Genomic DNA, 23,827 nt, shown 5'->3' with positions numbered 1-23,827 from the left:
CTTCAGATCCTGTTCCCCAAGTGTGTGTGTGTCACTGAATGTGAAATCACATGATGGGATGCTTTGAACTTTTAACTGTCATGTGGGGCTTTTCCTGAGATATTGCCAGTTATAGCTGCAGTTTTGGGTCTTAGCTATGGGCTTTATCTTGTCATTTAATGTATTGGAAATGGCTAGGCAGTAAACCCAAGTATTATGGGCCAAATATGAGTTTCAAAGCGATTTCCCATTAGTGATAGCTTAGATATGAAATTATGGTGAACAAGAAAATGCTGGGATATTTTCTTTAGCATTTTCAACTCTTGTTTGTTTGTGTGTTTGTTTTTAATCAAGGGTGGTGTTCTGAGTACATAGAGTAAAGACAATGTTGGTAAATTTTATGTAGATGAAGAGAATATGTACCACGAGTGTCATTGTGAGTGAACTTGACAGACTATTAAAAAAAAGAATACAGCATTCTGAAATGTCCAGGGCCAGCAGTAAAGGAGAGAATGGAGCAGACTTTAAGAATAAGATAAATTGAAAACCTTTCCCATAGCCATAATAGGTTGTTGGGATGAGTGAGAAATATCAACCGTCCTAATTCATAAAAATGACCTTCAGTACTCTTCCAAGACCTTGCTGCTCCTAGGCCTGCAGTTCACCCCCCTTCATATCTCATCTGTCACCCTGCATGCAAAAGACTCCTGCTCCTGGGCCTGGGTGAAATTAGAGTGGGGATATGCAAAATAAATCTCCCATGCCATGAATCTGTCTCATGACAGTATCAAAACAACTTGCTGTTTGCATCTTAACAGAGCACAAATGTATTTATAACACAGAGGCTTTGATCAATAGCTTATTTTTTTAATTAGTGCACATTTATCAGCTTGTTACTGTGTCATCGTTTGAGAGATTGGAGTTGAAAAAGTATGCACATAGTATTTTTGAGCCTGACAGCTATTAATTAAACAATATCTCTCTGTTGGTCCTCGTCATCAGGTTACCTTGAAAAATTGCCTGCGTGCTGTTATTTTGGGCTTTGGTAAGCAGGCATGTGAGGTCATCAAGTAGGAGAGTGGTCCAGCCCCAGGCTGCACAGGCCTTGGGTGCAATCAAAGGAGAATGGCTCCCATGTACCTCACCCTCAGCTGATAGACCATGTTCCTTGCTGTCCGCTTGCTGCTGGCCCTTGTGACATCTCACCCTCAGTTGAAAGCCCATGTTCCTTTTGGTCCCTTGGCTGCCAGTTCCACCTAAAAACGGGCCTACTTGGACCTGATCCATGCTAAGAAGCAGCTCCCTGAAATACAACATGTTAATTCTCCAGTAATATAGTTTGTTTGACAGTTGAATGCCTGTTAAACAAAAGTGGCTGAATACCAAAATAGAACATGCATAGTGTTCCCTAATATCGTAGGACCATGATGAGCCAGCCAAGGTTAAATTGAGCACAACAGAACAGACACACACACACACACACACACACTCACACACACACACCAGAGAGAGAGAGAGAGAGAGAGAGAGAGAGAGAGAGAGGGAGAGGGAGAGAGAGAGAGAGAGAGAGAGAACAAAGAAAGTGTGTTTACATAGCCTAGGATGTGCAATATACAGGTATATGCATTTTAAAAAATAATTTGTTAATTATTTTTATTATTGAGCTTTGTTGTTGTTGTTGTTTTAAGAAGTAAGGCAAAACTAAGCATAATTAATCCCTGCAGAAGTTCACATAGCGCTTGTGAATTTACTGGCTTTGGGTCCTACTCTGCCCGTACATCAGTTCTTTAAGCCCATGCATCTCAGGTTTGGAAACCCCGGGGCTGGAGGAAAGGCAGCGGTGGTGTATTTGCAGAGCAGATAGACTTGATGCTGTTTCTTGAAGAAAGTTTCCCAGAACTTTCAAACGATGATTTTCTAAATGAAACAAACAGGTATAAAAAGTGTCAATAGACACCACATGATTTATTAGCTTGACTTTAAAATTTATAATAAGGATTTCTAATCTTATAGCCTACTCCTAGTCTTGAGTGGAAATATGGCTATACATATGTGTATATATGTACACATATGTATATGTATATATGTATACATATATATATATATATATATATTAATTTTTAAGTAATAAAATTCTTGTGGCTTTCGCTTTCTCTGTCACTCAGCCCAGTAGGATAGACTTGTTCTGATGTGATTAATTACCAGTTGACAGAATTTTGACCTTCTATTCAGTCTGAACTGATTAGAATTGTTTGATTGTTTTGTTAATTTTTATTTTCAGTAGCCTTTCTCCTCGCCTCTATGTTCCTTCTCCTTATGTTACCATTTCCATCTCTGAAGTCACACCTCCTCTGCTGCCCTTTGGAAAGCTTAGATAAACTCCCATTGTTTCTCTGAAGTCCTCTTTTCCCTTAGAATGAACCACAACTGTATGATGTGTAAAACAAAAGGCTCCCCACAGTCTATCAGGCTGTGAAGGCCAGCACCCCACATATGCAGTTAACTGAGAATTAAGCAAGACAGAGGTAACGTTCATCACACTGTGCCCTCTGTTAAGTGGAGGAATTATACTTAATGTGCTTAAATAATCAGAGTCAGAGGTTCTGAGTCTTCTGCACCGGAGCCTCTGCACTCCCATCTCCCCTGGCTGCTTCTCTAAGTGATTTATGTGTGTGCTTCAACTGTCCCAGGCATGGGAAACCCGGTGCTCTTTGGAGCAAGCATTTCTCTTGCTCTGGATCTGTTTGCATTAGAGCAGGGGGCTTGCCAAGGTTGGAGGGCAAGGTGTCCAGCTTACACTGGGTGGGTTGTGTGTATCGTTCTCTCTGTCTCTGGCCTTCTTCCTCACCTCCTGTCTCTTCCCTGCTTGCCTCAGCCTCTAAACATATGGTCTGATCGGCAGAGAGCCCCACGCGGCCTCTCCGTGGTGATTCTCAGTTGTAAAGATAGACAGAAACGTGGGCAAACTGTGCTCTGAGCAAATGCTGAAGGTTGGACTTAAGTGTAGTCTGCCTCTTATTGTTCATAAGCAGACCTGAACACACGTGTGTTCATATACTACATTATATTAGCTATACTATTACAGTGTGTTACATATAATAAAGCATGCACATCAAAGAGGCTAAGCAGTTTTTTTACGCCCCAAACTCGTTTCCTCTGTTGATGGAGGACGTGTGTCTTTTTATTTTTGTCTCTTGTTTCACTTGGTGTTTCTAAACTTTTTTTTTTTTTTTTTGTAGCAGGATGTCTGTTCTGCTCTTCCGTTTCACTATAGAGGCCACTTCCTCTCCCCATCTCCCTGTGCTGGTTTTCGATGTTGATGGTCCCAAGCAACTCCCAAATCAAAGCTGTCTGCTGATGTGTGACTGAGTTAGTGGGGAACCAGAACCACAGAACCACAGAACCACACCACGTGTGATTAGGAACGTGTTTCTTTCTGCTAAGCTAATGCAGACTTCAGGCACCAGCCAAGGTGTGACTGCTCAGAAGGGAGGCAGTCCACACCCTTCGGCTCTTTAGGAAGCGCTTGTGCTTCTGCATGCACTTTTGTTTGGGTTTATATTACAAACCCACTTTACTGCTTGTTTGTTACCATTTCCTCCTAATTTTTATATAACTGATTGTTCACTTTGCAGCTGGTGAGAGGGGGAGACCACAATTGTGTGTCTGAGCAGTGATTAACTTAGGATCTTTTTTTTTCTTCTTGTGGTTCATAAAACTACTTAAGCTGCAGAATCCTAAGGAGGCCCATGAAAAGTGTGTGCACCCTTGGACACACGTGTTCAGTAAATACTTGTTGGTTAACCACAGGTGGAATTACTCTAGCTACCTGTATGTCTAATAATATTTGGGGAGCTGGTGGCCTTTATTAAGGTAGGGGCTTAGAGTTTTTACTTTTACCTTGAGGGCCATCTAGAACCTGTTAAATGAAAACTTGATTCAGTGTTTCATAAACTTTATGTTTTTAAATAACCTGGAACAACTGTAATTCGCTGTTTTAATAGCTGCTTTGGAGGATAGCCCATAAAATCCGTGAAGCCGAACATGATTAGTTCAAACTTCAAACTCGTACAGTAATATATAATCATTTCATTATTCTCCTTGTGTTTTTGGCCAGAAAGCAAAAGTAATTAATCACCATAAGTACAAATGACCTTTTTTATTTGCATATAAAATTCCCAGGAGCATAGTTATTTGCATGTGAGAGTTAAGAGCTCTTTTTTACATGGAGTCATTGCAATGGCACCAAAGGCTAGGATTCCTGGTTTGCTGTAGAAGTAGCACATACGTAAGGAGTCTTGACATTGTGTCTGGTGGAAATATGGGGCTGGCCGCTAGCTGTGCTGAGTAAGGATTGACGGCCCATGACTTGACTTTCACCAGTAATGTCCCAAATCCTATTCCAAACAGATTCTGTGGTGTTGGCTTCCTTCGGGCTGCAGGACAGCGTCTCGTCCTGCAGTGTCCCAGGGACATCCAGTGTCTGTCCCATACGATACTGGGAAATGCTAGCTGTCCATTGTTTCTAGAATGGTTGTGTCCACCTGTTAGATATCATGAGAAGCCTTGCTTTTTTCACGTATTATGCTGTTGTTGGTAGCATTGTTTTTATCTTTCTTGTAGGAACAGGCTAACTTAGTATTCTTCACTACACTTTATACTCTTTCAAAGAAAGGCTCTGAAAGCCTAGAACATAAAGAAATAAGACCTCACATTTACATTCTTTACTGCAGCATCCAGAATACTTATGTTTACATTTTTATTGGTTCTTGTATGTGTTCATGGTATGTATGTGTGTCTGTTCTGCATGTGTGTCTGTGTGTGTGCCTGTGTGTGTCAGTAAGTATATCTGTCTGTGTATCTGTGTATATCAGTGTGTCTGTATGTGTCTGTGTGTATGAATATCTGAGGGTATATCTGTGTGTCTCTATATGTCTATGTGGACATGTCTGTGTATATCTATGTGTGTGTATATCTGTGTGTAGTAGGGTGGGTAGGACAAACAACATACAAAGTCACTGAGTTATGTCACCTAGGAACAAATTCATCATGAGCAAGTGTGGTCCAGTAGAGATAGGTCAGGTGTTGTAGGGCAACACCTATGTATGTATCTGTGTGTGTCTGTGTGCGCGTGCACATGTGCGCAAGCATGATGCATGCATATGTATCTGTGTATATGTGTTCATGGTGTGCCTGTGTGTCTCTCTGTGTGTGCATGTCTGTGTGCCTGTTTGTGTACCTGTTTGTGTCTCTCTCTGTGTGTCAGTGTGTATATATCTGTGTGTATCTGTGTGCATGTCTGTGTATGTATATCTGTGTGTGTGTGTATATATCTGTATGTGTATATGTATGTGTGTATCTGAGTGTGCATATCTGTATGTGTGTGTGTGTGGCTGTGTTTGTGGATGCCTGTGTGTATGTCTCTGTGTGTGTGTGTCTGTGTGTGTACTGTGTGCATGTCTGTGTATGTATATCTCTGCGTGTGTGTCTCTGTGTATATATCTATATGTGTATATATGTATGTATGTATCTGTGTGTTTGTGTCTGTGTGTTTTTATGTGTCTGTGTGTGTGCATGCCTGTGTGTCTGCTTCTTTGTGTGTATGTCTCTGTGTGTGTGTCTCTCTCTTTTTGTTTCTGTATGTGTATGTTAGGATGCACTTGCCATGGTGTGTATGGAGGTCAGAAGACAACTTTGTGGAGTCGGCTCTCTCCTATTTTATGTGGGTTCTGGGAAGATGAGACTCAGCATCTTAGATTTATGTGCATGTGCTTTACCCCTCAAAGTGTCTGGCTGTTTCTCCAACACACCTTTAATGCGCTAGGGTTTTCGAAACAGTGCGGTTTGTTTTAATCTGTTTTGACCTCTCCAGGGTGATATTGTTGGGGGCTGTTGGATCTGGGTTAGGTGGCATCTTTGTGTCTCTGGAAATGGACAGGAGGGAACAGTGTTCGGCCTCATACCTCAGCAGACATGTGTACGCCCAGTGCCTGCTGTTCTCAGCCCTTTGTCATAAGGCAGGCCCTCCGCCCTGTGAGGTACCTGCTCCAGGTTTCCCTCTTCTTGTCCTTGTGGGAATTTGCATTCTATCGGTGGCTTCTCATAAGGGAAGTTAAAGCTGAACCACTGATTTGCTTCTTTAAAACATATGAGGGTTGGGTTTTGTATCCCAGCTCAGCAGTCACTGGAGCTCAAAACAGCTCTTGGATCTTCTGTAAAAGTCATCAGAGTATAGCTCCCACAACACTGAAGTTTGGTGGTGGGGTGTGGGGGAAGGTCTTCTGTAGATTTTATGCCCTTGCTTCTCATGAAAACCCACGTTCTGTGCTGCTCCTGACTTTCTGGCAGCGTGGGTGTTAACACAGCACACCATCTATTAACTGCCCTTCTGGAACTACAGGAGAACCACTGTCGATGCTAACCATATGGCTCCAAAGACCAATACATGGCTTCCTGACCCCTCCGTGGGCTGCACCTAGGCACAGCTCCCATCCTTATGTTTTACTTGATGCCTGCTGTTCCCAGAGCCTGTCAGTCTTCAGAGTTTTGTTTCTTAGCTTTGGGAGCTCAAATGCTTTTGGTTAGAAAGCCTCTGGAATGGTGATACCTGCCCAAGCTAGTCTGCATGATATGTGCTCACCTACCCAACATGCTGTATGTAGTGTGGCCCTCGTGTTGCCCTACAACACCTGACCTGTCTCTACTGGACCACACACGCTTGTGATGAATTTGTTCCTGGGTGAGGTAATTCAGTGAATTTGTATGTTGTCTGTCCTACCCACGCTACTGTTTTCACCAGGAAGATCTTTGTTGAGGAAGCAGAACTTGATTGGAAATGTTGTCATGGTAGCATCTAGGTTGGGTAGATTGGTCACAAAAGCTTGTCGTTGATTTGTTTTTTCCTTTTTCTGCTTTTCCTCAATCCCCAGGTGCACTCTTAAGTTGCTTATATAACTCTCACTCTAATTATGTGAAGTGAGCATAGGCATTGAAGAAATGATCTTGATATCACCAGGAGTTTGAAATTATTTCCAAATTCAGCACTCCATGGAAACATGAGAAATGCAGGCTCCCAAATCTGTCCCCACACCACTGCGGTGAATCTAAGTCGCCCTATCTGTGAATATCTTGATAGGAGATTTGTACTCCATGTCTTGAAGCCCACAGCCTTAGAGCAGCACTGTCCAATAGACTGCTCTGTAGAGGTGGCCATGAGGAGTATAGAAGCCATGGGCCACATGGGCTGCTTGTCCAGTTCTTCAGGTCTGCCCAATATGACAAAACACTGAAAGTAGCGATTGAGGTGACTTTGTTAAAGAATGAAAAGTTTCTTTTGACACGTGCCTCAGTGGTTTCCGGTCTGCCTTAGTTGGGAAGGCATGGTGGGATGACTCAGCCTGTGGTGGCAGGAACTTGTAGCGTAACTTCACAGGGGTGTGAACCAGGAAGTGGAGACAGTGGGGTTGGAAGCAGGGCTGTCATCTTCAAGGCTTCTCCTAGTGACTTACCAGCCACCAGGCCACACCTGCTCAACACTCCACAGCCTCTCTGAACAGCACCATTAGCCAGGCAGGAGCCAAGTGCTCAAAACCTGAGTCTGTGAGATCTCTTCAGATCCTAATCATAACCGTATTTTTTCCAATTTGATTTAACTAGTTTTAAACATCCATATAAATAATGATTACCCACTGGGCAGCCCTGCTCCAGAGAAATATTTTTACTGTATGGATAAACTCCTAAAGTGTTTTAAGCCACAGAATTACTAATTTTACATCACAAAACAGAATTCTGCAAGAGTGGACATAATTTGTCTCCCTTTTCCTTTTGCTGGAACAGTTTGCTTCTTGCCAGCCAGTTGGATAAAACTCTTCTTCAGGGTCACTGATTGGCTGTAGCTTCTGCCCGTTGTAAACCTAAGATTGGCTGTAGCTTCTGCCCATTGTAAACATAACATGTGAGGAGCTGGAGAGATGGCTCAGAAGTTAAGAGCTCTGGCCACTCTTCCAGAGGCCCCAGGTTGGATTCGCAGCACCCACATGGCAGGTCATACCTATAACACCAGTTCCGGGGTATCTGATGCCACCAGATATCAGGCATGCATATGATGCATAGACATACATGCTGATAAAATATCATATACATAAAATAAATTTTAAAAATATGTACTGCGTGGTGATTGAGTGTCCTCTAAGGAGTCGTACCTTTCCTCAGGAGTAGCAGTAGTTACTGATTTCTTGAAGCTAGAGCTCTAGTCCATGATTTGTAAAGGGAGGTGGAGAGAGGGGTGCAGGATGAGGCTTCCTGCCCGAGGAAGTATTGTGGCGTGGCCCAGAACTCATTCTGTAGTTCTCAGACTGGCCATGTTCCCTCCTGCCTGAGCCTGAGTGCTGTGTCACAGGTGTGTAACACCACGCTGGCCCTGATGAACTTAGACTCACAAAGTGTCGTAACTCAAAGTCAAGCTAACGGGACCTTTCACAGCTCCCAGAGATGCTTGTGTAATGTTCTGGCTACTTTGAAGAGTATCTGCTGAACCGCTGAGTCTAGCCAGAAAATAAAATAGACGGACCTCTAAGATGGTGCTCAGGCTTTTGTTTTTGTTTTCCATTAAATAAAACTTGAAGGAAGAGACAGAGCTGTGGTGGGTTGTCTAGTGTGAAATTGTTAGGAACCCCAGAAAGTACTCTCAAGCCGCAGGCCCTGGGCTTGGTGTCTGGGCTGAAAGGTCCCAGAGGTGGTGTGGTCTTCCCATTGATAACGAAGGTCCGCAGAGGTGGTGTGGTCTTCCCATTGATAACGAAGGTCCTTTGGGAGCCTAGAAACCCCAGAGAGCAGTCAGGGACGTTCTCCCAAATATATCAACTGAAGTCTCAAAATTAGAGGAACTGTCATTGACAAGACAGAAAATGCTACTAAGTTCTGTGACAAGCAAAGTTCTACATGACTGAGCATCCTAATTGGGGACCCCAGTGTTGCATTATTTAAACCTGTTATCATTGATTTTCAGCAACTCTTCTCTTCTTAGACTTATAAAATGTTAAAAGCAGGCAGAAGAGGATTTAAAATGACCACAGTCCATCTTTCTTGTTTTACATTGAAGGAAAAAGAGGCCCAGAGAGGTTGTCTGTTAAGTACAGAGACACACAGTAAGACAGGGCTGAGTTGGAAGGTGTCGGAGTCAGCCTTTGATCAGATACCTCAGTCTCTCCACTGTTTCTGTGTGCTCAGCTCTGTGTTGTCTATAGACACAATGCTCACACATCAGACATCTCACGAGTAGATGGAGCCGGGTGTCAGAGTCTCGTGTGTGTGTGTGTGTGTGTGTGTGTGTGTGTGTGTGTGTGTGTGTGTGTCTGTCTGTCTGTCTGTCTGTCTGTCTTTGTGCTCACACTCACATGCTATAGTGCCCATGTAGAGGTCACAGGATAGCTTCTCAGAATACTACTCCTTCTCATAGCTACTCCTTTGCACCATATGGATCTTTAAGGACCGAATACGAGCCACCAGCCTTGGCAAGTGCCCTAACTGCTGAGCTATCTTGCCGCTCCATTATGTTTTCAAATGTTATTTTTTTCCTTTTTTTACTGAGCTGTCCCACAGATGCCTTAGAATATTCCAGGAGAGACTTTTGACTGGTGAAATTTTACAACCACCTCTTCATAATAGTTGGCCTTGTCTGTGCCACGTATGCACGTGATTTATTCACTGCACGCTTTGTGTTGCTAACCTTTTACATTTGTCATGGTTTTGTTGGGATTAGCTGGCTTTCCAAACGCCGGCTCCATTTCTACTTTAGATTATGATAACCCTTCCTTTATAACTTGCTTTCTTTAAATAGCATAGGATGGTTCTCTTTATCCACAAAAAAATTCACTATACTAGATGGCAAGAATAGATCATCCTGCATATGATTAGCATTCTCTGATTTTGGTTGGATGAATGGTCCTCTGTCCAGACAAGCCTGAATGTTATATTCTTTCTATTTTTACCGTGACTGATGAAAAAATTCTGTAGTTTACAGGGAAATATTAGCTATACATTTTTTCCTTCCCTTTCAGTATGAATGGAGTCTTAGTACAACACATTCAAATGCACACCAAAGGCTGAGAGAGGTTTGGTAAATTGAATGTGGGGTTATTGTTTGTGTCCACAAAACAAAGTCCTAAATCACATTTAACATAATTGGTGGTTTTAAATTGGACTGCTTTAGCACGGAGAGTGAAATAATCTCTCATCCTGTCAAAGAGGTGATACCTTTAGACCAGCATTTAATTGCATTGGCAGGGTAAGTTTAGGGAGGCGGCAGTAATTCTGGCCACATTATTCTTGGTTTGTGGCTAAATTGAGATCATCATTTTCTCTTGGTTTCAGTAACTTTCTTTATTGCTCTTCAAGCTAATCAGATCACTACAGTGAGTGTAGGCTTAGTGGTGGCTTGAGGGTGGGCGAGAGAAAAGGGTTGGGTCTCCGGGAGCTGCCCTTCTCTTTGGTCTGTGGAGGGAACATGTGACCCTGAGGGTAAAGTTTGATGGCTTTCTCAGTAACTGCTCATATAAACTGAACACCATTTATTTGCACAAAAACATATGTACCTAAAATATGCCTTTGCAGCTACTCTATGCAAGTTAGGCTCCTAGTCATTTGTATTAGCATCCACAAGTCATTGTGGGGTCCTTCCCAGCTTCCTAGACTATTTTGTAAAATATTGGTCCACTTTGGGGGCTAATGCACAGCTCTAACACGGGACCTAACTGCCACCTGTCCATGGCTCTGATATACACCAGTCTTCATCTTCTATGTCCCTCTTTTCGATGAAAGCATGTCCTTTTCATTGTCCCAAGCAGTTCCTTTTAAAGAAATTAGGTCATGGATACCTGGGATCTTCCTCAGTGTTGAAAATGGTGACTCAGAGTGAGCATTAACACTGGACCTTTCTTTACTTTGTCTCTCCTGTGAGTTACCAAGTGCCGGTCTCGGGATGGCTGTTTGGATCCATATCTCAGATGTTTGGAATTTTCATAGAGCTGTGCAAGGGTCCTAAGTACAAACACTCCTGGTTCTGAGCTTAGACTTAGCCCAGAGGCAGCAGTGCTGGCTGGCAGAGTCTTTCCCAGCCTTCAGGGGCAGATGGAGAAGAGAGAACTGGCGGACTGGGAAGAAAATGTGTTGATATAAGATGTGGCCCGCTTGCTTGTACTGGATTCAAGGCCACATTACTATTCTTAGTGATCTGGAAAGTTTGGGTATTACAGTTTCCATGAACTACGGGCAAGCTTCATGTGTTTGCTTTCAGAAAACTTAGATAGTGAGTAGGATAAATGACAATATGTTGAAAAGTCTCTCTCTCTCTCTCTCTCTCTCTCTCTCTCTCTCTCTCTCTCTCACACACACACACACACACACACACACACACACACATTGGTGTGCACTCCTGTAATAACCAACTTGGAGTGGAACATTTGTCCCACAGATGTCATTGGGAGTTGGTTAGAGGAGCCCTGGTTACCTAAATCCAGAGATTCTTAACTCCCTTATATAAAAGGGCATAGTATGTGTACATAATCTGTGCTCATTCTCCATGCATGTCAAATCATTGGTAGATTATGTATAATATCTAATAGGCTGCAAATGCTCATTAAGCTGCATCGTCTAGGAAGTAATGACAAGAAGAGCTGGCTGTGTAAGGTCATTACAGATGCACCATTTTCTGTAAATATTTTTGATCTTTGGTTGATTGAGAATTCTGGATGTGATTTGATAATAAGGAAACCCAGCTTATGTGTGAATTAGATTGTCTCTTTAGAGAGCCATGTCACTTCCATTTGAAAGGGGAAAACGTGCTGCTCATATCGTGTACCCCGAGTTCACTCAATATGTCTGTCCCCCAAAGTAGAGATACTGAGGGTTAGCTATACTTTTGAGGCTCTTAACCTGTATTCAAATGATAGACTGTAGGTAAGGAGATGCCTGTGGGCCCAAGTGGTTCTCTTCATCTGTGAGCTGCGCACTCTGTGGTTCTCTTCATCTGTGAGCTGCGCACTCTGTGGTTCTCTTCATCTGTGAGCTGCGCACTCTGTGGTTCTCTTCATCTGTGAGCTGCGCACGCTGTTCACAGGATTCTGCTGAGTTGGCTGTTTGAATTTTTATGTAAACATGTATTGATCAATTGTTAATTTAACATGTGCATGCATGTGCGTGTGTGTCAGTCAATCAAAGCACATTACTCCAAAGGACAAAATCAGAAAGGAGGAACCCTGAGTATTACACTGCCTCAGCGTGAGCTTTAGCTGTGACTGAGTTCAATGATAACAGGGACAGCTCCTCAGATAGGGGATCATTTAAGAAGCTTGAGTGTACCCTCCTTCAGTGCAGTTAGCTGTCCTTGGCTGGCAGTTCAAAGCAACCACAAGGAAGAAAATTCCTTGGGCTGTTATGCTTGTGGTGTGGAAGTATGTGCTGTGTACTGTTCCCCGACAGGTGAAGACAGGGTGGGGCTCGTGTCTTCCTCATTTCTGCTTTCATCTCCTCTGTACCTCAGAAACAAGTCTTGCCAGGTAGTTTGATCTAATTACATAAAAGGAAACATGTCCTTTCCACAAAGTCAAGAATTTTTACCCATGAAAGTAAGTAAACCCACAAAACGTATGTGGACAGCACTGGAGTTTGATCTCCCTCGCATTTGATAGGAAAACATGTGGCTAGCATCCTTTGCCCCTCGAATTCACACGCGGCATCTCCATTCCTATAGCTGTGCCGCCAAACGTAGCAGAACTGAAGAACTTGGAGGTACTTAACTTCTTCAATAACCAGATCGAGGAACTGCCCACCCAGATCAGCAGCCTTCAGAAACTTAAACACCTGAATCTTGGGTGAGTATTGGAGGAGCTTGAGGAAATCGCTGCCAGGTAATGAGCTAAAGCCAGTGCAGGGTATGGGCGAGCAAGGGGAAGCATTTATGTGGTTAACGTATAGGAGTAGTGGGTTTCTAATTACTTTCAATGTATCGGGTTTAAGAAAAGGCTTACTGTTTTAATATTTTCTTTCAGTGTTCTCCATTAGCACATATCCAGTTGAAAGCCAATTGCGAAGCTAACTGTTGGCAAAATAAGGAATTTTTTCATGATATTTTGTTTCCAATAAAATGTTATGTCTGTTATAATGGCCAAGGAAGGACTGACTTGCATAGAATTAACTGTTCAGATAAGCTGGACTACCATTGGCCTATTTTCTCTGTGCATTACGTAGAAATAGTTAGAAAAACACCTTCCTTCCATGCAGTGCCTCCCCCATGTTGCACTATGACTTCAAGGCATTCTTCTGTGTTGTGGGGGTGAGGGACAAACCTACCTTTTTATACCAAGGTGAGAAGGGGAAAGTTTATTCATCAGTGAACACTTGGCCCTGAACGTATTTGTGAGGTGGAGATGGTGAGATTCAACACTTGCCCTTCTCTCTTTCTTTCTTTCTTTCTTTCTTTCTTTCTTTCTTTCTTTCTTTCTTTCTTTCTTTCTTTCTCTCCTTTTTCTTTCTTTCTTTTTTTTTTTTTGGCTTTTCTAGACAGGGTTTCTCTGTGTAGCCCTGGCTGTCCTAGAACTCACTGTGTAGACCAGGCTGGCCTCAAACTCAGAAATCCGCCTGCCTCTGCCTCCCAAGTGCTGGGACTAAAGGCGTGCACCACCACTTCCCGGCAGCATTTGCCTTTCATAGACAGGCAGTCATGCTCTTCTCAAGAGGTTGCTTCTGATTTGCTCCTGATTACCTCTGACTTTGGTGGCTGAATGCGATGGAAACCACTATTGATTTGGGTGCATCAGACCCCTGGTTGGCAAGTGGAGCTTTGGCTTTTAATTTCCATCTTCCCTGCCATAGCTGTCAGGGAAGCTGAAACTGTCCATTCATGTCTCCAATCTCTGTGCAAACCAATCTGTCCATTCAATTGTAGCCACTGGATGCTGTAGTTCTATTAGCAAGCTAAGTGGGGGAGAAGTATGCTGGGTATTTATCAGTCTTATAGGGAGTCTGTGAATTCATTGTTAGTCCATTCTTTCCGCGAAGGGTTTGGTTAGATGCTCTTGCTTTGAAGCTCAGTTTAAGAGATCAGCTTTGCAAGATCAAAGAGCATCTCTTTGCTAACCTGTGAGAGGAAGGAGAGTGCAAGAGAGAACATCTTACTTCAGATAACCATGTTTTCTTCCCTTGCTGGTGCTCACACTCGATCCCCATCAATAAAACAGAAAAAAAAAAAAGTTTGGAGATTATTAAGTCTTGGTACTAGAGAGACAGCTCAGTGAGTAAGAGTTCCTGCTTTGAAACCAGGAGAGACTGAGTTCAAAGCCCCAGCACCCAAGTAAAAGCCAGGGTTTTCCTTGTATACTTATAATCTTAGCACTGGGTTTGTGAAGATAGACCTAGGCCCTGGGAGCTTGGTGGTTCGACAGCCTAGCCAAAAAAGGCAAGCATTAGGTTCAGTGAGAGAACTTGTCTAAAAAGTAAAGCGTAGACTGGTTAAGGACGACACAAACGATATGTTCTTCTCTGGCCTGCACAGGGGCACACACAGGTATATACACATGTACATAAACTATACACAAATACACACACACACACACAAAAAAACATTAAATCATAGGGTAAATTAGTGTGCAAAAGTAGTGTATTATAAGGATATTCATGCACAGTTCATATTTGGATAGCATGAAATTAGGAATATGACCTGATACATGTTAATGAGGACACAGCATTAGTGATTATTTGTAGCAAACAAATAGGTGTCAGTGGTGGCAGGGAGTCATGAATGCTGCCCTGACTTATGTGGTGGAGCTCTGGTTGCAGATCTTCTCTGCAGGAATTTGTCCTGTGGAGTAGTGAGTGTAAAATACGAGCAGTTTTGTCTGAAAGCTCAGTGCTAAAAGGGTTAATGGGAATTGAGGTAAATGGCAAGAAGCTGGGTGGGAAAGCCACCTTTGTGTCCAAAGTGATCTGGATCAGTGGTAGTGGGAAAGCACAGGGATTTAATTTGAAAATGATATAGAAGGAAATTTGCCAAGACAGTTACAGAAGAGAGGGGATCCTACCTAAACAGCTGTCATAGAATTAGAGCTGGAGACAGGTTTGGGAAGAACATAAGCTCAGGCCTGGTTTAGTTGACCTTGGGATCTCTTAGGACATAAGGGTGAATGTGATGACCATGCACCTTAGTTACTACCTTGCCCTTCTGGAATTGCTTGTATTTTGAGCTCTAAGTTTATTGATTATGTAAAACACCTTTCAGTGTTTGCTTCCGTAGCTCCGTAGAGGTTACTGTTTCCACAAAAGTTTTTGTTTTTGGGGAAAGGAATTAAGCTGGGTTTCAATAAAGGAATCTCTGCTCTTGGGTCTCTTGGAGGTTTATACATGCACATGAAAGCAAGGCCAGGGCACGATGAAGAGGGCTGCTTAGTGTTAGCGGGCCAAATGAAAGTGTGCAGGCAGGAGACCACAAGTACTAGGTTAGGTCCTGGTCCAAAGGATACACTCATCAATCATTGAACTATGCAGTGCTTGCCATTTGTTACATTGACTGCAAGACATGAATGAGCTTTAGGCCAGCTGCGATAAGAGGAAGTTTTGATCTGTTCTTAATTTTTAAAGCACAGTGCACTGTGTATTTTACAAGAAATGAAAAGCTATAGACGGTCTGAGTTGTCGGGGCTATAGTTTTGGGGCTGAATTCACTGTAGAGGACACACCCAGCTGCTGTGGACTGCCGGCCTAGTTCATTGCTAAAGTTCATCATGTAAGCACTTGGTGGTTAGGGAAGCAGGTGTGCTTCACAGACGGGCTTCATAGGAGCGCTGACACACCCTCTCTTATAGGTGAGTACTCTGGGACGTTGTTAGGCCCTGAGTGAAGTCGGCCTGCTATGCCCTCTCCCTGAGACTTGCAAATCCACCTTTCTCTTGGTTTCCCTTCTGCTCAGTCACTTCTCAGAAGGCCAGATTGGCCGAGGTGGGCAGCAGCATTGGATCTGTTATTAGAATGATCAATGGTTGGATTGATTTTCAGTGTCACAGTCTCTTCTCCCTTTCAGTGTCTGTCAGCTTACACTGAAGTTGTTTGTACAGTGTTTAAACTGACTTTTAAGTATTCTCAAAGGGAGCCTCAATAAGAGACATAAATGTCTTGAAGGATAAAAGATAATATCAAAAAATTCTCTTAGATTTTTATATATGTATGTGTGCATGCAATTTGCTTCTCTGTTGTTGTGATAAAATGCTAGCAAAAAGCACCTTTGGGGGAGAAAGGGTTTATTTGGCCCTCCAGTTTATAGTTCATCACCAGAGGAAGCCAAAGTAAGAACTTGAGGCAAGAGCTGAAGCAGAAAGAACAGGGAAGACCTGCTTACTTGCTCACTTCCTCTGACAGACTCTGCGCTCTTTCTCATACAGCTCAGGCCCCCCTGTATGAGGAATGTCACCATTCCGTGTCTGGACCTTCTTACAGCACTGAGCAATGAGAAAAGCCCCACTCCCCAGACATGCTCATAGAGCAGTCTGGTAGAAGCAGTTCTTCACTCAAGATTCCCTTTTCTCGGGTGTTTCTAGTTGACAACTAACATTAGCCATCACACATACATGCTCACACATGCACACATAAATATGTCTATCTGTATTTTTAAAGTTACTGCCTGAAGCTTCTTGTAGTCTGTTATTCAGGAGTATGATTTTCACACTGTTACACTTTCAGTCTCCAGAAGTTTATTGTCTTACAAACCTGAAGCAACTTATTTGCCTCCCCCTGCCCCAGGCCCTGGCAACCAGCTTTCTAACTAGAGATAATTCTGATCATTAGTACATACGTGTTGAAAAGGAAGGTGATTCCCCCTCGCTGAATGAATGGATAAAATAAAGCAAACGTCCCGAATGCATGTCTTGAATTGTCGTTTACATGTGCTTAAGGAAGTTTTTCTTCAGATGAACAGGTATTTTAAGTGTTTGTATGCAGAAGGGTATTTGAATTTTTCTATTGGAGGAAGTAATGATTACAAATTTTCATACAGTTCATGAGCATAGGTTGTTGGTGTAAAACTATTAAACTATTAGTACTACATGATCTCAGTGTAGGGTAAAATATGAAGATCATCTATGCAGAGTAAAGTGGTGTTTACTAGATGCAGATGGCAGGAATTAGGGAGTTAAGAAATTGTTAAAGGACCAAGAATTTCAGTATTCAGGAGTAAGTTCAGAAGATTATATACCACAGTGATAGCATTAACAGTGCTCACTGTGTTTGAAAATTGCTCACAGAGTAGATCGTGTGTATTTGCATTCCTGGTATATTCTCAGCACACACATACATACACAGATATACCATTAGGGTGGCAGTTTTTTCTCATTTGTTAAGCTATATGAATACAATGAAAAATCAAGTACCATTCAGTGAATGCAGAACCATGGCATGCTTTTGGACTTTGATCCTGCTGATCTGGGTCTACACTGTCAGTTTCCAGTGTTCTGTGTACATATATGCTTTTTAAAAGGTGACTTGTCCCTTCTGTCTCCCCAAACCGCAGCATGAACAGGTTGAACACGCTGCCTCGAGGATTCGGCTCGCTCCCAGCTCTGGAAGTCCTGGACTTAACTTACAACAACCTGAATGAACATTCTCTTCCAGGGAACTTCTTCTACCTCAGTGAGAAACTTTTAATTCTGTAAATCTCTTTAACATGGTACTTTGGTCCTAAGAGTAAAAATTTATTTGTCAGTGCTGAAACTCGTAAGAGAAATTATTGGACATACATATTTTTTCACCAGAGAGTCCTTTTGAATATTTCTTCATTGCTCAGCAGTATTTATATTTGATGTATAGTTGGCTGACACCACTAGGCAGAAGTGGGCTTAGCAATGTCACATTAACTTCCCAGGAGAGATGTTAGTACCTCCACGGGTCTCACATTTAGCTGAGAATCTTGACTTCCTGCTTAAAGAGTGTGAACAAAAAAAAAAAAAAAAAGTTTTCTCCAGTTGCTATTAAGTCCCTGAAATACACTGTTCAAATATACTCATTCTTAAACTGCTAACAACTTTTAAAAACCCAGCTCAGATCCTTACTTAAGTCTTTGAAGACCTCTCTCTGCACGGACTGATTTAGTCTAGTATATAACCATTATGGAATCATTTGTTACACGAACTGATTTAGTCTATTATGTAGCCATTATGGAATTGTTCAATGTGGATGGCCACATGTTTATCTTTTCATAAATTTATTGCTGTAGATACACATAAAAATGAGGATGACTGGTTTTCTAGCAACCCATGAAATACTTAGGGAAGAGCCGTGTGTTTTAAGTTAGTGTTCGGCATCTGTGAGAAGTGACTCCTGTGTCATGTGGACTCTCTGTGAGGAATGTTCTGTGTTTCTGTTTCTGTTCCCCCATTTACTTTTGAGTCAGGGTTATATAGAGTTATAGAGTTGTCTGCCTCAGCCTCGGCCTCGGCATGGACACCAGTCCGGTCTCGCACTTTGGTAATTGCCCTTGCCTTAACCTCTTGTCATGATTCCCACTAGAAAATCTGCTCCTTCTGAACCAGCCTCTACCAGACATTCTGAAGCACATGAAACCAATTATAAATTATCTTCTTGGGTCTCAGAGGAAATTATCATTGTTACACATGTTAACATTCAATTCTGTCAACCTTACCCATGTTAGAATGTAGGTGGATAGCTGTTAAGCCATTATTTTAAAGTACATCTAATTAAGCATGCTTTGTTGTTGTTATTCTTGTTGACTGCTGTTTGAGGATTTTATCCTCCAGTGGCTGAGATCACAACATCGTTGTATAATCTGTGCATGGCATGTCTTTTGGTATTCTGCTCGCTTCGGGCTTCAATCCATGTCATCCGTTTAACCCCCTTGTCTTCATAGAGTTTCGTCATTAAAGCTAACAGTGAGTGGTCTGATTAGGGATCAATAAATCGAGATGATGGCACCTATCACCAGAAGGCCCTTCATGTACATACTTATTCTTAGCACTGATCTGTTTGTTTAAGAAAGTGCTAGTCTGAAGTAGGCGGTCCTGTTTGATGCAAGAGCCCCCTTGCTCTGGATTGTGCCACAGCAGTCCTTTCTCTGGAAATGGAAATGGTGTAATCAATGCGATCTGATATAAGAGAGAAAAATCGCTACCTTTTCTGAAAACATAAAAACTGTGCTGAACTCTTCCTGTCAGTCTTCTTGGATACAGATGTTTCCTGGACGTCCCAGTGCCACAGTCAACCAGTAAGTCTAGGTCTGACCCGCTTGTTATTATAGTGAGCCCTAGGCACATCAGCGTCTTTTCACCAAGGCAGGGTTATTAATCAAGGCCGACTCCCTCGTATTGATCAGACCTCAAACGGTTGGATTCCATGCCACCCTGCTTATATATTGCTGTTTAATTTGCAGCCACCCTGCGTGCACTCTATCTAAGCGACAACGATTTTGAAATCCTGCCTCCAGATATTGGGAAGCTCACAAAGTTGCAGATAGTAAGTAATTTATCTAAATTCTTAGAAAATCAATTCACGCCCGCAGCCCTTGTAGGAGTGGAATCGAGTCAATTTGAGCAGGAGTGAGGTTTGTTTTGTAGGAATGAACCGAGAGCTCCAGCTTCTGTTTCTTGTTTAGCCACAGACATTTTTAAATGAATCGAAAAGATTGAGCCTTGAAGGGAGAGAGGGCATCGGGTGAGGGTGCGAGTTTGTGTTGAGCACCTCTTTATGAAAGATTGTTTTGACAACTCCCTGTTTTCGTACATTTAGCTCAGCCTCAGGGATAATGACCTGATCTCACTGCCTAAGGAAATCGGGGAGCTGACGCAGCTGAAGGAGCTCCACATTCAGGGGAACCGCCTGACCGTTCTGCCTCCAGAGCTAGGTAAGGTTGCTTGTCCGCAGTCTCAGTGCTGGGTTCAATTAATAGTTATCCCAACACTGCAACCCTGGCCAACCTCTCTCCTCTCCTGGGCACTCACTCTCCCATCACTCAGGCACCCAGTTCTGCCATTAGGGCCATCTGTCATTGAAAAAAGTCAATGGCTTGACTTTTTGTGATACAGCTAGCTATAGAGGGCAGCATCTCAGAAATTGCTTGCTGGGGATAGCCTAGGACATGGTGTTTAGTGAGAGGGCCTTGGGCTTTGTAGTTAGAGCTTCCTTTTGAGTGCTTGTGTATGAACTACGTAAGCTTTCTGGACCTTGCTACATTAGTAATACCTTTTGATCAAAGCAATACTTTTACTATCTGTTAGTTATTTTCTTTTTTGCCCTGAAAAGTTTCACCTACTTGACAAACCATATTAATTAACAGCTACTTGAGAATGCCTTTTCCAGTGGTAGTTTTGGTTCTGCCCTGATGTCATGTCCAGTGAGAATTGTTAAATGTGTACTTAGTACTTGTTGGTAACTCTTTGGGCCTATATCTGGTGGCTAAATTTCAGGAGCCTGTGTGGGCCCAGGCTGCTGTCTGGCTTCCCTCTCATGACCGACCTCTGAAGCCACAGCTTTATTGCTGAAGTGGTACTGGCCTTCTGCCACAAGCTCATGGGTGGTATGCACTTACAATCCCAGCACGTGGGAAGTGGAGGTAGGCCAATCACAAGCCACCTTGGGTCACACAGTGAGACTCTAAACAGAAATAATAAAGCCACAAAGTTCACCGACTTCTCATTTCTTCTATCCTTTGATAGAGCCACCTGGCTTTCTTGAACAGATACTATTTCTTAATTATTTGATTCTCCACATCAATATAGCACATTGAAAACAACAACAACACTCCCACTCACACTTGATGGAGAAAATCATTCTATTCACAGGACTGGTGCTTGTCAAAGGCCAGCCATTACAAGTGAGGATATAAGATGACATGCAAGTAAGGACATTTTCACATCTGTTCCCCACTGTCGCCCCATGCCTGGCAGAAGGTATCCGTCAAACAAAACCTACTGACTAACTTAAGGAAGTGACAACCTTGCATTGTGATTCCTGGTTGACATGCAGAAAACTCTAGTTCTGAAGCAAAGTGCTGTAGTAAAGGTGAGCAAGTACCTGGAGAGCCGGCCGGACAGTTCACAGCATTACTGCTCTTCCAGCACACTCACGTTTGATAACCCGGCCTGTGTCAGATGGCTCACAACTACCTGTAACTCCAGCTCCTGGGAATGTACTGTTTCTGCAGGACCCTATACACCCGTGGCATGCACCCACACATACACTCGTGCATACATGGAAAAGCGATAACAGAAAACGGTTTCAAGACAAGCAGCCACCTGATTGCATGGAATGAGTACCAGTCTCCCCACTCTTCCCATCTCCTTCAGCCCTGCTGGTGGAATTAGGAGGACTGATTTTATTCTATGGGTTTTCAGGGTTTTCAGGGCTCAGGGGTCACTCAGCACCTCTCTTCATGGACTTACAAGAAGTCAGGTTTGGCTTTGGAAGGAACAAAGCATAGGAAGCCCCCTAAATCTTGTTATTGATGATGATGATGTTGGTGGTGTAGTACAGACTTGTAAACCTAGTAGTTGAGATGCTGAAATAGGACAGTCCCAGGTTCAAGGCCAGCCTGGGCTTAGTGGACCCTGTCTCGGGTCTTATCACATGCTGTTTAGTGAAAAATTTCTAAGATAGAAAAACTCGGGGCAGTAATTGTTAACCATGGATTTTAGCATTAGCAATACTTGGGGACTTTTTACAGAACATAAATAACTGGTCTCCTCCCACGCTATTGAATCAAAACTCCATGTGTGAGACAGATCCTTGTGTAACAGGATGAAGTTTGCTCAGCACTTCTGACGTGTGTCTTTGGTTAGTGTGATTAGTAAAATTGGAAAGAGTAAATATGCATTTGGTCTCCACTTTGACTTTTTTTTTCAGTTCTTCAAGCAATATGGTAATATAAAGCATAAGCTAGGCAATTTTTAATTGGATAATTTCTTAGAAATGTGTTCAATTTCAGAATAGCCTAATTTATGTGTTTTTAAACTTTATTCTTTTTTTATTTTACATAAATATTCTATGTCATCATTTTTGTTTGATATTTTCTTTAAGCTATCCAATAGCAACTTGTGTGGTTTTTTTTTTTAACTTAGGAATAGAATTGCAAAAACTCTTTCCATGATTCTGCTTTTGCTAGTTCATACCTAGAAAATGTCGGTGTCCACATCTGCCTGATAGTCTTTTTCTATATTGAAGTGAATACTTTAGTTTGAAATATGCAAGAAAGTCTTCGAAGCCTTGGTTAATAATCCAAAATAAAGGTGAAGACTCTTAATTGCCTTTTTTTGAGTATTACCTGGTTTTGGCTATTTTAAAAGCCAAGGGCGGCATGCTAACTGGTAGTATAATTACGGTTAGGAAAGTCGTGGATGCTGGGTCACTATGATACGTGCTTTTCCATGCAATCTCTCGTGCAGTCATGATAGGGGTGAACAAGCCTTTCAGGGAGGGCTGGCATGTCCATAAGGACCCAGCTCCGGAGTCACGATGGCTGGACTTGAACCTGTTGGTCTCTCCTCCTGGCCCTCCTTGACTAATGATGGGCGTCTACTCACACATCTGTCAGGGAAGAGCCCTGAGCTGGAACCAAAAGACTTACACCCCTTCAAGATGGTGAGGAGGAAGGTGGAGACAGTTTGACCAGGTGCATGGCTGGTCTATGAGTTGCTTTGCTGGTCTATGAGTGAGGCTGCAGTACTATGCAAATGTGCTGGAGATGGCCTTTGCAAAATGAATTACTAAGTGACACCACAGTAAGAATGGCTTCTGTTTGTGCGCACGATGCCGAGTGAGCATCTGAACTGAGCCCCTTCTCTGATTCAGCTCGTCCTGTCTTGGGTATCCTGGCTGAAGGTTTGCCTGTGGGTTCATTTTCAAGTATTTTTTTGTTTGTTTGTTTGTTTTTTTACATAATGAAATAAGCAAGTGTCCCTGAGATTTTGTGAAAATTCTTTCAAAAAAACCCAGAATCTGTAATTTGAAACCTTATTGGTGAGAGCATCTCTGCCAAACAAAGGAATCCAGATAAGCTCTGACTTGCTGGATCCAAGGATGTGAAGGAACACTGCAAAATGAGAGCCAGAGGCTTGCTTGGAATTCTCTGCCTTTTCTTTTCCATGTATGTTACTTACACTCTATTTCTGATTTCTAAACGGAATAAAATACTTGCTTCCGTGTCAGTCTATATACCTTGTAATGGTTTTAATGAGCAACATCACCCCAGGCTCATGGAAACACTTGGTTCCCAGTTCTAGGTAACATTTCAAGCTGTGGGACCTTTATGGGGCTGAGCCTGGTTGGCAGAACCAGGCCAGTGAGGTGAGAGGTGTCTTTGAAGACTTCAGCCACTCTTCCAATGCAGCCTTCTCTCCTTCCCTCCTTCTGAGTCTACTACCATGTGACTGTCATTGCCATGGTGGTGAGTTGAAACCACTTTGAAACCAGGAGCCATAATAAGCCTTTTCTCCCTTGTTTCTCAGCATGATGCAAAAGTAATTAATAGCTGTCTCTAGAGTATTAGATGAGAATTGGGAATTGGGTTACCTGCTCATTCATTGATCATTCATTCATCCATTCATTCAGCAATTATTAATTTCCTTCTTTAGGATTTTTTTTCCTGATTCCAAGGGACTTGCCTTCCCAAAAAGGAGAACTCACTTGCATATTTGCTAGGGGTATAGGAAGAGACAGAGTGTCTCATATGGAGCTGCTGTTCTAGTGGGGGTACAGAGAAAGACAGGTGGGAAGGAAGGGAAGGAGACCAACAGACAGTAGACTAAGGCAGACAGCTAGCTAGGTCAGTAATGATGATCTGTTCTATGATGTTAAAAATGAA

At 42.6% G+C, this 23,827-nt stretch overlaps 1 protein-coding gene across 1 annotated transcript in view; it reads left to right on the top strand.

Moving 5' to 3' along the window:
- Positions 1–23,827, top strand: part of Rsu1 (Ras suppressor protein 1) — a 186,256-nt gene that overhangs the window by 33,851 nt on the left and 128,578 nt on the right. Inside the window, exons 4-7 of the mRNA XM_031369042.1 lie at positions 12,728–12,848; positions 17,531–17,649; positions 19,403–19,485; positions 19,759–19,873. Of these exons, the coding sequence (XP_031224902.1) occupies positions 12,728–12,848; positions 17,531–17,649; positions 19,403–19,485; positions 19,759–19,873 (438 nt within the window). The remainder of the gene's footprint in view (positions 1–12,727; positions 12,849–17,530; positions 17,650–19,402; positions 19,486–19,758; positions 19,874–23,827) is intronic.

The sequence above is a fragment of the Mastomys coucha genome, unplaced genomic scaffold (genome assembly GCF_008632895.1).
Source record: "Mastomys coucha isolate ucsf_1 unplaced genomic scaffold, UCSF_Mcou_1 pScaffold15, whole genome shotgun sequence".
Classification (NCBI taxonomy): domain Eukaryota; kingdom Metazoa; phylum Chordata; class Mammalia; order Rodentia; family Muridae; genus Mastomys; species Mastomys coucha.
This window is presented reverse-complemented; position numbering and strand designations above follow the sequence as displayed.